The sequence below is a fragment of the Glycine soja genome, chromosome 11 (assembly GCF_004193775.1).
Source record: "Glycine soja cultivar W05 chromosome 11, ASM419377v2, whole genome shotgun sequence".
NCBI lineage: Eukaryota > Viridiplantae > Streptophyta > Magnoliopsida > Fabales > Fabaceae > Glycine > Glycine soja.
Window position 1 is genome coordinate 2,021,960 of NC_041012.1, and position 16,079 is coordinate 2,038,038.

General features: G+C 36.2%; 3 protein-coding genes across 5 annotated transcripts; 1 reads left to right on the forward strand and 2 right to left on the reverse strand.

Annotated features, from left to right (window-relative positions):
• Positions 1-238: 238 nt before the first annotated feature.
• Positions 239-4,773, reverse strand: LOC114376987. 2 transcript variants are annotated; one of them, XM_028335341.1, is made up of 12 exons: positions 4,500-4,773; positions 3,946-4,100; positions 3,109-3,402; positions 2,812-3,018; positions 2,467-2,727; positions 1,720-2,391; positions 1,386-1,624; positions 1,139-1,306; positions 965-1,072; positions 794-872; positions 610-705; positions 239-522 (listed from the first exon to the last, which is right to left on the reverse strand). In XM_028335341.1, the coding sequence occupies exons 3-12, from the start codon at positions 3,394-3,396 to the stop codon at positions 430-432; spliced, it is 2,211 nt and encodes a 736-aa protein (XP_028191142.1). In that variant the 5' UTR covers positions 3,397-3,402; positions 3,946-4,100; positions 4,500-4,773; the 3' UTR covers positions 239-429. The 2 variants fall into 2 exon arrangements, with proteins under 2 accessions (XP_028191142.1, XP_028191141.1); XM_028335340.1 differs by lacking the exon at positions 3,946-4,100 and having other exon boundaries at positions 4,500-4,772.
• Positions 4,774-6,539: 1,766 nt separating this feature from the next.
• LOC114377628 (30-kDa cleavage and polyadenylation specificity factor 30-like) lies at positions 6,540-10,852 on the forward strand. 2 transcript variants are annotated; one of them, XM_028336238.1, is made up of 10 exons: positions 6,540-6,684; positions 7,400-7,502; positions 8,039-8,268; positions 8,410-8,661; positions 8,738-8,814; positions 8,896-9,239; positions 9,826-9,939; positions 10,088-10,144; positions 10,254-10,315; positions 10,402-10,852. In XM_028336238.1, exons 2-6 carry the CDS (start codon positions 7,412-7,414, stop codon positions 9,050-9,052), a joined length of 807 nt encoding a protein of 268 aa, XP_028192039.1. In that variant the 5' UTR covers positions 6,540-6,684; positions 7,400-7,411; the 3' UTR covers positions 9,053-9,239; positions 9,826-9,939; positions 10,088-10,144; positions 10,254-10,315; positions 10,402-10,852. The 2 variants fall into 2 exon arrangements, with proteins under 2 accessions (XP_028192039.1, XP_028192038.1); XM_028336237.1 differs by lacking the exon at positions 9,826-9,939.
• A 1,199-nt stretch (positions 10,853-12,051) lies between these two features.
• On the reverse strand, positions 12,052-14,536 carry LOC114375846 (subtilisin-like protease SBT1.7). The gene has a single exon (XM_028333711.1). It carries the CDS (start codon positions 14,512-14,514, stop codon positions 12,238-12,240), a length of 2,277 nt encoding a protein of 758 aa, XP_028189512.1. The 5' UTR covers positions 14,515-14,536; the 3' UTR covers positions 12,052-12,237.
• Between the last annotated feature and the right edge of the window lie 1,543 nt (positions 14,537-16,079).

A 16,079-nucleotide genomic window follows, 5' to 3' on the forward strand; every position in this document is an offset into this window, starting at 1 on the left:
TTTACTCTTTACAAAATACAGACCATTTTAAATTAGCGAAGAGAGGACTTTTTACATCAGTTAAAATGACTTTTTACATTGTACAATTGTTATTAAATACAGGCCGTATAGAATGTCACAACTTTCTACATCAAACACTAACAGATGTAAAAATAACCCTTAAAACTTTCGAAATCAGTCATGAAAATATCAGATGTAAAATCTTAGCTTTCTACATCAATCATAAAAATAACCAATATAAAAAAGTCATGTTTTAAAAATATATGATAAATTTTATCTTTTTCCCTCCCTGTAATTTGAAAAATAGACACACACAACAACCACAGACACAGCATAAACAGGTTGATCATAACCTAATATATTTTCTTAACTTAGTATAAAGACAAATGTTCTATTTGAATCTAAAGTAAACATTCTAAACAAACAACTTTACAAATTACTAATTTGAAGTAAAAATGCTGCCCAACGTTGTTGAATGTCTGCAATATCCTCCTCAGGGAATGGACCCGAACTGTTGAAGATCTGCAAGTTCAAATAACATACAATAAAATATTAGCTCATGAGCTAAAACAAAACATAATGAAGTTAACTCGTTGAAAATTGTATTACCTTCTTCCATGAATCAACAATATCTACTGTGACAACAGTGAGCATTTGCTTCATGACATAATACCCACACTCATAACCCTCAGTTTGTGTTTGACACTACAAATGAATATTGAATTTTATTATAATTAGTAACTATTAAAGTATTATTAATAATAATTGATTTGTTGGGTTATAAATTACTTACACGGGGCAAAATCCATGTAGGCTTCTTCCTTCTAGATCTTGACTGTGAACCCACCAACCTTTGATATTCGTCCATAGCTCTATCATAAAAAAATAATAATGCAAATTACATTTTAGGTTTCAGAGTTATAATACATATCAGAAAACAAATGTATTAGAAATAAAGGCTTACAAATCAACTGTAGTTTTCATTTCTCTGTTGATCGTCTTCTTGTGCAATGAACACAATAACACCACAACATTTTGCTTAGGACAAATAATAAGCAATTGCCAGTGGTCCCTGCATTGGAGAACAATTAGTGACTAGTGACACATAATTTGAAATAACCCTTAAACTTATACTTACGAATGCAAGTAAGGTGCTAGGTAACATTGTTTTTTGCTTTCATGTAACCTACTCTGCAAGTAGCCCTGAACTTCTGTTGCATTATTCCCAACACTTTGAATGGATTGCGGGTCCATGAATCCATAGATATGTGCATTCCCCTTATCAGTACATAAGTTATGCAGATACCTAAGATATTGAAATAAATATTAATTATAATAGTTTGATACTTAATTAGTTGACTGATTTACAAATCAAATGTACTTACATCAACCACAATTGCATAATTGAGATGTTTGGCATCTCGCTACCCATACATAATCTGAAAATATCCCTCCGATAGATATAAAATGGCATGGTAGAGGGCTTGCTTAGTACATCCGGATCCCAAGGTAGTTGTACATGATCCTTCCTAATTTTGCTTACTATTATCAACAAGCGTTCGAGCGGATCAAGTTGAGGTTCCAACCTTTTGTGTGGAGCATCTTTGCTAGATTCGACAACAGCCTAAACAACAAAGATAAAACAATATTAGTAAACACGGTTAGGTCATTGCAATTGTAAATAGAGAAAGCCATAAGTAAACAATTGATTGTGAATACCTTGGCTGACATAGACTTCACAAGTCTTCTTGGCCACTGAATGAATTGATTGGGGGCTTGTCCCACTGTATGAACCTCATCAGTGGGTAGAGGAACTCGAGCCTCTGCATCTCGAACCTCTTCAACCACCACCCTCACATTGTCATCCTCTATTGTCTTGTGGTGTATGGTTGACCCCAAATTGTACACTTTGCCAATTGCCACTAAACGTGGAGGATCAACATCAACATACAACTCACACTGATCACGGATATTAGTGTGATTGTCCTCCACCAATGGATCAGGAGTAGCATCATTTCCCTTTGTGCTCACATGTATAGGAGAATGAGGAGCTGGCTCGATATTTGTATTTTGTTGAAGAAGACCTAGAGATGCCAACTCTTGTCTCACTTGTTGTTGGAACTGTTGTGAAAGATCTGCTTTGAGCTTGTGCTCTAACTGCTCACTAAGCTGCTTAGTAACCTGCTCTTGTATCTTCTGTGTAATGACCTCCAAATCTTCCATGCTAAGAGGATTGCGGGAAGGTGGTCCGAAGTATTGCCTAATGCCCACACCTCGACCAGCACCACGTACACGACCAGGATGCTCTGGTTGTCCAATGGCAACAGTCAAAATATCTTCACGTCCAAGTGGAAGAAAAGATCCTTGCGTGCTCTGTTCAACGAGAGAATCCTACAACATATAATTCATAAGCAGGTGTAAGAATGTGCAAGCATAAGTTACAAGTAGAATAGAATATTTACTCACAATCTTTTCAGCAATAATGCGTGATTCTTCATTAATATAATCTCCCGATTTCTTTTGTCGGGCTCTCTTCCATTTTTCATGGCGTTTGAGTGGAGATGGAGGTTCAACAATAACTAACGAATGATCTAACTGGGATGCTTCTTGAACTTTTTTTGCCTTTTCTTGCATCATGTTCTCCTCAAGCTTCTGATAGCCCCCACAAGACAATGTGTGAGGGTAGAGATTATTTGCTTGGACCTCTTGTGCCTTTTTCCTTTTCTCCTGTTATAAATAATAACAAAACCACTCAATTCAGTAAAAAAAAAATGTTGGCTAAGTAAAAAACTACAAGTCCAAGTAATTAACCTGAAAGGCGGGGTCCAATCGACTCTCAACAAATCTTTGCCACGTATCCTTCTTGAGGAATGTATACTTATCACAAGGAGATTTGTCTTTGTACTTCCCATATATGTAAAAGCTAGAGAGCTGTGTCTTAAATCCCCTCCAACGTTGACCAGCATATGAAATTAGTTTCTTCTTGAGGAACTTGGAATTTGGAACGTCATAATTGTGCTACATTACACGAAAAAATTGAGGAGTTAGTGTTTCATAATTTCATGGTTAAATACAATGATACAAACATGGAGGGTAAAAGTGAAGTACCATGATAGTTTGCCAAATCATATTCTTCTCGCTCTCCTCTACATGATCCCAATCCTCATGTAGAATACTAACCTTGCTTCGAGCAAGGAAAGCCACATAATTGTTGAACTCTCTCCTGTTTGGCCCTTTAGCATTGCCAGTCGATTGATCAAACTCAACTGATATCTTCTGATCTCTAACACGTTTGAGTCTTAACTTCTTCAAGCATGTGGGACCTCTAACCCTTTTTTTTGTAGACTGAGAATTTGACTCAGCTTGTGAAGGAGTGATGTCTAATGAATCATCCATGTGTACCTGATTAGACAAAAATAATTAATTACAGGTTAATATCCTATTTATATAATGGATAAGTAACAAACATAATTTACAACAGCTAGCATGAACATAACATGAGGGAAAGATGCCACTCATTTTTTTATAAGTTATTTCTACTAATGTGCTTTTTTTTAATTGAGGGGCAAAGAAAATGAACAAAAAAACAGGAAATTTTTCTTTTGGTACAGGTAATTTGATTCCAGCAAAGAAAATATAGGATTATGAATAGGCTATTCAGCCACAAGTTATAGCAAAAATTGTATTCCTATATATATTGTTTCTAAAAGTTGGTAACCAGGTTTTTGCAATTTCCAAGGTTTTGTTTGTTAAGCTAGACTTGAAATGTGAGGGGAAAATAAATTCAACAATTCTTTTCACATACTTTTACAATATTTAATCCCTTTTTTATTTCATTATCTTTTATCTATCTTTCTTTCACAGAACATATATCACATTTTTTAAATCACCAAGGCCAAGGAGGACCAAGCAGTTGATAATAGAAAATACATCTAAACTACCCACCTTGCATATCTGTACATCTAAATTCTTCCCTATGATCACAAGTTTTTAAAGCACATTCTGTTTACGAGAGTCTTGTAATGGCTATGCACTGTGACTTCGCCAAAATTTCCAATCCAAAGATCATGGTTGCCAATTAGCCCTTTCTAAGAAGCATGCTGGAATTACCACGTAACCTTATTCTTAATCCTACTCCACACGTGGCCTTAAGAAATAAAACTATATAGCTTGAGAGTTTTGGGGCAGTTAATGATATAGCTAGTATCTAACTGAATTCTTCAATGTAGTAAATTATTTTGCACCTGAGAAATTCAATTTAAAGAAAGTAAAGGCTATCTATAAATCCTAGTCAATATTTTTCTGCTGTGTGAAATTGATTCTCTCCCATGCAAGGCCAAAGAACCTACCCTCCAGGCAGGTATTCAACCCAAAAAATGGATTCGTGTTAATTCACCCAACAAAATATCAGAATTAAAGTACAATTTTAGATCTTAGGTCAAAGAGAAAACGGCCAAAGCAAAGCAAAACAAAGCTTGAGGAAAGAGAGAAAAACACACAGAGCGAGAATGGCCAAATGCCGAGCTTCCCGAGCCCTACGCAACGGTGGTAACGCGGTGACAAACTGAGCCTGCCCCGGGCGCCAATGTGAACTTTGGGAGCGGTTGATAGTTCACTGGGGTTGGGAATGAAGTCATTAACAACGTTGTTACGAACTCAGCTGCGTCGGGCGCCAATGTGAACTTTGGGAGCGGGAGCGATGGATAGTTCGCTAGGGTTTGGAATGAAGTGATGAAAGAACCCCAACTTTTTAATCGGCTCCCTTAATAACCAACGAGATAACATTTTGATTAACAAAAGTTTTGTAAATGAATCAAAAACAATACAATTTTTACAACGGTTGCTAATACGACTAATGTAAAAATGTGACAAAAGGTGAGATTTATACACGAATATCATTTTTACATTGACTTGATGCAAAAATATCTTTTTTTACATCAATTATTAATACAATTGATATAAAAAATTCTTTGTAATCTATTCGTCAATCAAATTAATGAAATTGACATGAATAATATGATTGTAATGTTTTAATAATTTGATGACTCAATTGAACTTTTATAAATAATTAAGAGGATAATTATATAATTAAATCTATTTTAAGATGTCAGTAAATATTAACTTGAATCTAACTAAATCAATTGAATAGTTCGCAAGTTATTATAAACTTTTTAATACTTGAATTTGATTCTTATAAAATAAATATCAACTCTAAGATTTTTATTTTTTTTTATATTCATATCAACACTAACATTACCTAACTACATATATACTATTTAGCTAAAATTTTACGTGCGGGATCATGATATAATATCAGAATAATCCAACTAAGTGAAGTGACTAGGGGTGGACATAGATTTGGATCAATCCAAATTCAATGATATTGATTTGAGTACATAAAACTAGACGGGTTATAGCATGTAGATCCTGCATCATGCAAAAGAATTTTCGAGCGTTGGATATAAGCTCATAAAAATAAAAGGCACAGATTGGATGTGATAAACTGATCCCAACCGTAGGCGAACACTTTTTATAATTAGTTCGTTACTAAACTTTACCATCCGCGACACTGCGCCGCCTCCTTGCACGACGTTCCGGCGGCACCCTCTCCCCTTACCGTCTTGCTTTTCGTCGCAGCGCTCGTGCAGTGACATTCCGCAAATCGACGTCAACATCAAGACCGTTTTCTGAACGGAGTGCGGATCTGACGCGAATCCTGGTCGCGAAACTGAAGAGTTGGGTGTGGCCGCAGATTAGTTGGGTGCGACAACCGTGACCGCACATCCCCATCTTTTGGGTTGGTTATTTTTGGCGGCAACGCAGTGAGATCTCCTTGAACCGAGTTTTTTTTTTAAAGTACAGCACCGTGAAGGCTGACAGCTTGGGCTGCTTGGCCATCGTCACAAACACTGTTACTCAGATTTCACTTTTTAGATTTATTAATTAAAACATGTTCTTTGATGATTTGGTCTTGGTGTTGTCTTTGAAACCCACGGGGTTTGCTGTAACTGGCGTCACAATGACGCCGCATCGCAGTGGCGACCGTCGACTACCGCGACAAATTGAAGCAGCAGAGAGATAGAATCGTTGAGCACCGCAGTGGCTGCGCCAGAACTGCGAGGGAAGTGCTGCCCATTGAGTAACAGATATATCAAAATGCTGAAAAAACTTTCCTATCGTGCAGGACCTATGCCACTTTCCCATGAAACTAAGGACTAACTAGGATATCCCTTATTTAAAAGTTGTAGCTCAAGTAACTTGATCTCAATCCATGTTTGAGTTCATTTTTAAAAAATTATATTTTAAATTATTTATATTAAATAATAATGAAAACTAATATATATATATATATATAGAGAGAGAGAGTTACATTCTATTTTTATTTCAAAAAATTAAAACAATCGTAGGTTGATTACAAATAATTCATCACATTTATTATTTGTAACTATAAGTATTTCTTAGAGATTTAAAATATAATAATAATAATACAATCATTTAATTTGGAATAAATGGATAAAGAAATAAAAAAAAAGGAGTGAGAATATATAATCATAAGTTAGACTTCCAAAAAGAAAGGAAAGGCAGTTCAGCATGGGCATTACTCATTTTAGCGATAGATATGGATAACGCGGCAGCTACCCCCACTCACTACCACCAGCGACGCCTCCGATACTCTTCTCTTTTGTGAGTCTTCAAACTTCGAATCCTAATTTTTTCCTCTTTATACCGTAATGAATGTGTTGAATCACGATTCAGTAGCTCTGCTTTCACTTTAAGCATTCATTAGCTTCTCAACTGTTGCTAGGTTATGTTATTCTTCGTTTACTTCACACTGCGGGGATATGTTGCTTATCTTTGCTTCGACTTTTCTAATTCATGCTGTAATTAATTGTAATACCTATTAATTAATTAACTGTGTTCTTGAGTGTGGGGAGAGAAATAACGAGATTATTCAGACAGATTCTCTATCCTCTCTTAAATTAATTATTTTAATACATGTAAATACCTAAGAACATGTATGTGGTTGTTTTGGCAACTTAGGTTAAAGAATATGTTTCTTGGTAAATTTAATCCATACAATTTTCGCCCCCAAACATAATCCTAGTGGTTGTTAAGATGTTGATTTTGCCATGACACCGGCAGAAGCAGAGTGATAGTTTGTTGTTGATTTTACCTACAACAAACATAATCCTAGTCTTTGTTAACATGTGTTATCTGTTTTTTTTTTTTTTTAAAACTATCTTACTAAGTTTAGAAAAACAGTTATTTATCAAAATTGTTGTTGCAATACAGGTTCTCTGCATAATTGTTTTACCGTTTCCTTCCTTTTTTTTTTTGGTATTGGGTGGTTGTAATGTCTACTTGCACTCTGATATTAACTATCATAATTTCATGACAGATCAATTCGGATATGTCTTCTGATAGTGCAAAGGAAAATGCATCAGTAGTTGATTCATCAGTCACTGAATGGAGGAATGACATTGGAAATTCAGATGATCCAGGTTTTGATAATGTTTCTCTTGTCACATGCGTATCATGTGAATTAAGGAGCTTACATTGCGGGGGAAGAAATGGAATTAGAAAAGTTATAAATGCAGAATTACAAAACATTCCAAATAAAGTGATTGGCAAAAAAAAAGTAAAGTCACAATTTTCTAATCAAAACACATTTGTTGGGCATGTATGGAGGGGTAATGCATATCCCTCCAGCCCAGTCCCTCCCTTCTGCTGTTTAGTTTACTTCCAATGGTGAACCACCTTCTCAATCCATCAAATCGCAGAAATTCAAAATGGCAAAACATACCCTTAATTAGCAAAATTTTCTTGTAGTGTGTCCAGATGATCATGACTTCAGCAATGATAGTGGAGCAAGGAATAGGGTGTTGATCACATACTCAAAAACATTTCATAGATGCATGTACATCTCTATTAACATAAATATATGCATGTGAGCTTTTTTCTTTTCATTTTTCTTTTGCATTAAGATTTAATTTTTTTCCTATTTTGATTTCTGACTTTGTTTTAAACCTTTTGTTAGAGAGCTCAGGTTACAAGTTTAAAGAAAACATTAATCCAACTAGGGCAGATAAAGGGGGACATTCTCATGGTCAGATAGGGCATCCAGCAGGAATTGGAGTGGAAAAATGTCACAATACAAAATACTTTGTCATCAAGAGTTTGAACCATCAAAACATCCATTTGTCGATTGAGAAAGGAATTTGGGCTACTCAAATCATGAATGAACCGATTCTACAAGAAGCTTATCATGTAAGAAACCTCTTTTTCTGATCTCAAATTATATTTATATATTCTTGAAACTGTTCTACAATTTAGTGCCTGTCCAGAATTAGGAAATGAATTACAATAAGACAAAAAGAACTTTCTTGAGAATTATTTGCATATTTGCAGAATTCAGGCAGTGTAATCCTTATATTCAGTGTCAACATGAGTGGTTCCTTCCAAGGGTATGCACAAATGATGACCTCCATTGGAAGGGGGAGAGACAATGCTTGGAGTGAGGGAACTGGTAAAAGTAATCCTTGGGGTCGCAGTTTTAAGGTCAAATGGCTGTGTTTGAATGATTTGCCTTTCCACAAGACTCTACATCTCAAGAATCCATTGAATGATTATAAGCCTGTCAAAATTAGCAGAGATTGCCAGGTTTTCTCTTATTTTTCCTCTTGGACCTTTGAAATTTCTGCATATATAATGTGACCGAGTTGAGTGCCTTTTCTAGGAGTTATCTCCAGACATTGGTCTAGCTCTTTGCAAACTTCTTGACGGTAAGAATGACACGGATGGCCTGCTGACCAGGTAAATTTTGCAGAGGTAAAATATTGTGTTTTCATCTGCATTTAGAGGAGGCTTGCTGTGTATTGGTTTTTTCTTTTGCAGTTTATCAAGGGATGAATTTTCTTTGAAAGGGCATTATGTGAGTACTCCAAGTTCAATGGGAGATGAAGACTGTAACTTTCCTCCATTGCATATGCTGTGGCCAATGCCCCTGCCTTATTCTTTCTTGTTTTTACCAAAATCAACCAGAAGTAAATAAATTTCATTCAACAAACCAAAGAATCAGTGGGACAATGTTCACTGAAATATTGCCAACTACTTCTGAGTCATCACAAGTGTCAGGAATTAAGCGTTCTAAGGATGTGGCTTCTCAATCTGATTTTTGGGGTCTGTCTTCTGAAAGCCCTTTAGCTAGTACCCTAACTGAGGATGATTTTCTTGACATGGTACTGGGAATTTATCTTTCCTCCTCTAATCAATTATTTTGTTTTTTGTCCTTTTTTATTTCTAGATGTTGTTTTGTTGCCCTTGAGAATCTTCTTAGGGAATTCCTACAATCATATGATTTGACAAAGTCAGCCAATATTAGAGGTTTTTTGTCCTGAAAAGAGGTGCTATATTTCACATGGTCTTAACCTGGAGGAAACTCTTACTAATGTCTATTTATGCAGTTAGAATGATATATAGAATCGCCATTTAGTCAGCCTCCTGATTTGTGAAGAATATTTAGAAGAAAAAAAATAATATTATGGCTTTGCTCTGTAATTATAATCACAATAAATGAGTATTTCTTAATACTGGTTTTTGAGGATACTGCTCTAATATAGATTGGATCAATTTTTCATTTGGATTGGATCATTGGACAGCTAAAAAGCATGTGAAGGCTGAACAAGCAAGTTCTCCACATTTTACCTGTCCTGCTGCAACCCTCATTATTATACTTGCTTATTTGAATTTTGGTGTGTTTGAGTTCTTTTGTTAAATTGATGTTCTAGAAGTGAGAATTTCCCAGTTTTAATTTCTTATTTATAGGAATCTCTTCTCTGTTGTGGCCCTTCAAATTCTTCCTCCCCTTGTTATCCCGAAGAAGACATGGAAGCCTCCTGCTGCACCTTTACTGGATATCGAATTCCTAGAAAGATTTAGGTCTTGGAGCTATTGATCAAAATTTGTTGCCTGAGGCTTACCATAGAAAGGATTTTTGTTGTTTGAGTTCTGCACACTTATATAATTGGTATAGCTGTATTTGTTTCTGCTGCTAATTTTGATTGTGTGTATGTTGTGTTGGTTGTAGTCCTATGAGGAATACCTGGAGGTTCATAGCAGATGCAGGAAACAGTTATGCACCAGTGTCAGTATTGAGATCAATATCATTTCACAATTTTTTATTTTTTATTTATCTAGACATATATCTATCACAGTCATGGGAAACCATAATCAAGCCATCAAAATTCTTTCAGGCAACTAAATCATCTTGCAAACAACTGGAATTGTTGAGAAGTAATTCACATGATGATGATAGGTGAAGATCTTTCCTTTTACCAAATTCCAAATCGTAAGTAGTGTTCAGTCACTTCAGTGATTTCATAGCTAGGATGTATTTTGCAGGAATATGGAAGACGGGGGTTGATAGAGACAGGAGCAACTCTCATGGGAAGATCCATCATTCATCTTTGCCATGGATATAACTGCTCCTCCAATGAGTGAACATGTTAACTTTTTGTCAGCTAAATTTTGCACTTGTGTTGTGGTGTCATCATCTGCAAGGAGGCCCCTTTCCTGTTATGTATAGCAAAGATGAAATGGAAGTTAATTGTAATTGACTAAAATCAGTACTTCATATTAATGCGATTCAATTCCAGTTAATTTGAGGTTTGTTTACCAATTGTACAAAATTTAGATTTGGATTAGAGTTAGATTGACCAAAACATACTTGTGTGTATATATAATATGCCCCCTATCCCTATGCTAAACTAGCATTTTTCCCCACTGGAAAATTGAAGCAAAGATGCTGATATTGGTTTAATGAGAGTAAGAATTTCTATTGTCTTCAATTTTATTAATGCTTTGAGATTGTTGGGGCCTTGATGATATTGAAATCTGCATTTCATATTTTTATGTGCTGGTGTGGTTTCATTTTTCTGGCATAGAACATTTTCCATCTATGTGCACTGTTTTTGTAGGTTTGATTCGTCTGAAGTTTGTTGAATTGCATGTGATCGTCTATGGGCCAAAATTTGATACTCGAAATCTGTAGAAAAGATGTAAATAACATTAACTAGTCTACTTGTTTCCTGGCTTTATGGTTTGTTATGTTTTCTCAAAACATTGAAACCGGGTTTGAGTCTTACATTTGCACATGATGAAACACCCATTAACTAGCCAACTTTAACAATGCATATATTGTGGATAAATATACTATACCCCTTTTCGAAGTAATTCTATTTGCCATTTACTAGTGTTACAAAATTGAGATGCAAAGTTTGTAAATTTTTGGAAGCTACAATGTGTAGCTAATTAATAGACGAGCATCTATCCTCTAAACTGGTTCAAAGTTCAAACCGGTATGTAACTATTTAAAATCGTTGCTGCAACTCAATAAAGCCTTAATCAGTGTATTTTCCCAGCTAAAGAAGGTACATAGGCTTTGTTGATCTCGCCTTGCTGTGCTGGTGTAAGACCAAAACTCATTTGTCCTACAGAAAAATAATCTCTTCTAAACTTGGTTGAACAAAATAAGACTTGATTGGTTCTACCTAGAGTCTCTTTTTTCTAATTAATTAAACATAAACACTAAAAAAGAGAAAATCAATTAGTTATATGAGCTTTGTTTTTTTTTTTAATGCATGGTGTCTTTGATTGAGATTTCTAAACTAATCTTTTGAAGTATGAGATCTATGTAAGATATTGCTAATAGATGTTATTCCAAACATAAATATGACATGAAATAATTAATTCATGGATAAGGGGACTTCTTTTTTAAGAAAAAGGTAAAAAAAAATTATATGCGTAGCATGAAAACTATTCACATTCCATGAGTGATTCTATTTTATTAACATTGGTTGAAGTTATAATCATTATAAAAAAGTGATTTCTTACATTACAAACATAATCAATATATAAAATTACTTTTTATACATCCGGGTTTAAAATATAACAAATATAAAAAAAATTATCTATGTAAATAATTTTCATACTACACCTTTTAGGTGAGTAATTTTTTATTTTCATCAAAAACTCGGTAAAGGGGCATGAATATCAGTCAACCATACATGTTATTTAAGACTAATAATTTCACATGATTAAGAGAGTTACAGTTGAGATGAACATTTAAGAAAGTAAAACAAGCTCCCAGATGCCATTGTACGGCTCGTTTGGAGAGTTGTGGTTCCAATCTTATTCCTTTAATACAAAACAACATGATGCTCCAACTTGTCCAAATTTTCACAGGAAGATGACAGCTATAGGGATGCTAACAGAATACTTGCCGTTGCTAGATACCCACTTGATAGATCCCTGAGCAAACGGGTGTTTCCTTCTATTGTTTTTCCCTTCAGGATAAAACCCAACCGAGTATGAAACCTTCTGCTTCACCTCCGTGAATGCTATCTCTGCAGGGCTTATGCTTATGCTTACAGCCGAAGGCGCATCAACTTCCACAGAGTAGGTTATGTTGGCGGGTCCAACATTTGTGAGTGTTCTGGTGTAGAACTGTGAACTAGACCCCAACCGAATAGAAAACGAGGGATAATTGAGTTGTGCTTCCGCTATGCTTTTCACCTCCAAGCACTTCACTTTCTGGTTCAAGATGAATCCAACTTCTTTGTCTGTGTAGTTCAAACCACACAAATAAGGAATGTAATCAGTTGGTTGAAGATCATAAACAAGGCCTGGATCATTGGCCTTCAAAGGGTTAACATGTCCAGCACCAGTGGCAAACACATCAGCTGGTAGAAGCCTTTGTTCCAATATAGGCTTCCCTCCAAGATTCACAGTGTTAGCACTTGTCATGATTGCTGATTTTATTGCAGCTGGAGACCAATCTGGATGAGAGTTTTTCAGCAAAGCAGCAATGCCACTGAGATGAGGACAAGACATTGAGGTGCCAGAAATGATGTTGAATGGAGGAAGATTGTTGTCCAATGACAAAGGCCATGCAGCTAGAATGTTCTGTCCCGGTCCAATGATGTCTGGCTTCAGAATTCCGGGGCTTTCCAAACTTGGACCTCTTGAGGAAAAGGAAGTAACTGCGGGTGCATGTGGATTTCCAATAACGGTTCCTTGGAACAAAATTGTAGCTGTTGGCGTTGATGTTGAGTTTATGTAATTTTTGATGGCTAACCCAGCCTTGTAACTCACGTGTGTAGCAGGAAGAACGTGAACATCAGCAAAGGGATTGAAGTCTTCAATTGGTGAGTTCATGAGGATCATGGCTGCACCACCAGCGCTCTTAACTTCTTGTCCTTTGTCTACTCTTCTAACGAATCCACCTATCTCACACAACACTACCTTTCCCTTCACATCCATGCTCTGTAAGGATCCCGGGGCACAAAAGGTAGAAGAGTCATTTCCATTTGCACCTGCATAGACAAGTGGTAGTAACGTGGACGTGAAGTTGTTGGGTTGGAACACCGATTCCCCGTTAAATGCTTCCCCGTTGCCAAGTTTTGCTGCTGCTACTATTCTTCTGTCAATGGTGCTGGCACCAACAGTGAGAATCCACGGAGCCTCATTAGACAAAGAGGAATAAAAAGGGCCAGCGTTAGCAGCTGAACAACTAACAAAAATACCCTTTTGAATTGCACTGAATGCACCAAGTGCAATTGGGTCATCAAAGAAAGGAGCAGGGGGTCCTCCAAGTGAGAGAGAAAGTATATCTACACCATCTTGAATGGCAGTGTCCATTCCAGCTAGTATTGCACTTTCGGAACAACCAAAGAGGTCACAAACCTTGTAAATTGCTAAGTGCGCATCAGGTGCCATGCCAACTGCAGTACCCTTAGCATTGCCAAAGACACTAGCACCCTGGACAAATCTTCCTGCGGCTGTGCTGGCTGTGTGGGTCCCATGACCAACATCATCCAGTGGAAGGGTTGAGTTTGGGTTTTTCACGAAATTTCTTGCACCAATGAGCTTGTTGTTGCAAGTTTTCTCCCCTGTGAATTCACAGTGGCCACTCCATTTTGCCGGTGGAAGTGGCATTCCTTCATCATTGAAGGAAAGGTGGTCAGGGGTTATGCCTGTGTCCAGAATTCCAATTATGATGCCTTTGCCAAAATTGGAATTGGTCCATAGTCCTAGTCCTTGTTGCAACCCCAAGAAGCTTGGAGTGTGAGTTGTGTGCAAAGAAAATGTCCTTTCGGGACGGGCTGACACAACCTCCTCTTTCTCTTGAAGAGCTTTGGCTTCTTCTGGGTTCAATTTCACGGCGAATCCATCCACCACGTTGCGGTATGAGAAAGTAATGCGTTGTTGGTTCTGATCAGTTTTTGTACTAGCTGGTAGAAGTGAATGGTACCAACTATGCAAGTCCTTATACTGAAGAGAATCATCACCCTGACTTTGAGGCTTTTTAACACGAACAATGTAAGTCAATAAGCTGCTTGGAACATCGAGTTCCTCTTTTGCATTCACGAATTCTGTATTTTGGTGTGCTGAAGTTGGGTATATACTAATTAGCACGAAAATAAGAGCAAGAGCAAGAGGCAATGCAAGTTCCATCTTGGTGAATTAAGAAACAGAAAATTGCTGGTTCTTAGATTGCTAGTAACAAGGCTATATCCATTTGGTTATATAGTACTGTGGAGTAGTACATGGGTGGGTGTCAACGATGACTATAGGGATATTATCCTCGACTATATCAAGGTATATATGCAGCTAGTGCCTAGCTGGGTAGAAAATATTATCAAGGTAAAAAATTATCACGTAAATTAAGGTAGTTGCATGGTGATGCCCGCTATCGTCTATTGGTTATTGTGGTCGCCAATATTGATGATATTAGACACAAAGTCAATGAACTTGGTTTAAAAATATTGCTTATGCTCTATTCTACTGCCAGAGATGCTTAGCTTCAGAAAAGCTCACCACAGCAATTAATTATTTGCATTGAGAAATCAGAGACTCTACACTTTCTTGTCAATATCCTCTTGTAAAGAAGGCTAACATAGGATTTCACCAAATAAAGAAATTAAAAGCTTTCAAAGGCATATTTCAGAAACCATAACAGATAAATTAAAATAGGCAAAAAAAGTCTCTTAAAAGTTATAACACTTTTTTTAACTCTTTATCTTTATCTATTCATGCATTGTGTCACTAATTTCATCCCACACTTTTTTATCCTTTTCTTTATAACCTCTCCTCTTGTAGTTGTAAAAAGTTTGGAAGGAGATGTCGTGTCCTCTCCAGACAGTGGTATAACAATTAACCCAAATGCCCGCTAACCGTTGTTGGTTTGGTCGCTAATTTGGTTACATTAGACACAACACACAGACAAGTTCAAGAACATCGTGAAAAAATGGTATCAGGTTACGCTCTATTTTACAACCAGATGTGATTAGTATCTGAGAACTGTCGGTGATTATTTGTATTGAGAAACCAGCTGGGACTGTCTTTAGAAACAAAACACATTTGACATAATCTGTGCGTGAGAATTACCTATACTTTCTATGGCCAATTCATCATAAAGGTACATCTTCAAACATTCACTAGCTAGTACTCGTCTATCTTTCTTGCTCTCGTTAATTAGAGGTTTAGAACGCTTTAATCTCATTAGAATTTATACATGAAGAAGGCCTCGCGATACGACTGTCTCTAGAATCCTTTTAAGTTTTAACCATTGCCTTTGTGACGTACCAAATAAATCTGTCTTCTCATGAGAAATATATGAGCAACGTCGATCTTCTTGTATAGTCATGGGTTTTTCGTCACTAAAATTTCTTTATATTATAATTGAATTTCATGCATGTACTTTTGTCAAAGAAATGTGATTTTGGACAGTTCTAATTAATGGTCAAGAAATCTAGCTAATTAAGAATATCTAAACTTGTGCTAGCTTCTAGGAGAAATTATTATATATGCTTCCGAAAATATAATATTTCCCTACTTAGAGACGACCTTTATGGATGTATTCGATCCAATACATTGGGAAAATCATAATTCTAAACAAATACTATCATATTCGGTGATTTCAAAGAGGTATATATGTTTGACTTATGTACTTAAGAAGATTACGACAAGCATTTGTATTATATCGATCTAAGGAGGGTAGACGACGTTAATTTTGAGTA

Excerpts from the sequence above, each read along its gene's own strand:
- LOC114376987 (XM_028335341.1), bottom strand. The coding sequence starts at position 3,396 with ATGGATGATTCATTAGACATCACTCCTTCACAAGCTGAGTCAAATTCT. Across the intron at positions 1,073-1,138 it reads CTAGCACCTTACTTGCATTC|GGACCACTGGCAATTGCTTA; the intron begins GTAAGTATAAGT and ends TCTCCAATGCAG. Across the intron at positions 873-964 it reads ATGAAAACTACAGTTGATTT|AGCTATGGACGAATATCAAA; the intron begins GTAAGCCTTTAT and ends TTTTTATGATAG.
- LOC114377628 (XM_028336238.1), top strand. The coding sequence starts at position 7,412 with ATGTCTTCTGATAGTGCAAAGGAAAATGCATCAGTAGTTGATTCATCA. Across the intron at positions 7,503-8,038 it reads TGGAAATTCAGATGATCCAG|AGAGCTCAGGTTACAAGTTT; the intron begins GTTTTGATAATG and ends ACCTTTTGTTAG. Across the intron at positions 8,815-8,895 it reads ACGGATGGCCTGCTGACCAG|TTTATCAAGGGATGAATTTT; the intron begins GTAAATTTTGCA and ends TTTCTTTTGCAG.
- LOC114375846 (XM_028333711.1), bottom strand. The coding sequence starts at position 14,514 with ATGGAACTTGCATTGCCTCTTGCTCTTGCTCTTATTTTCGTGCTAATT.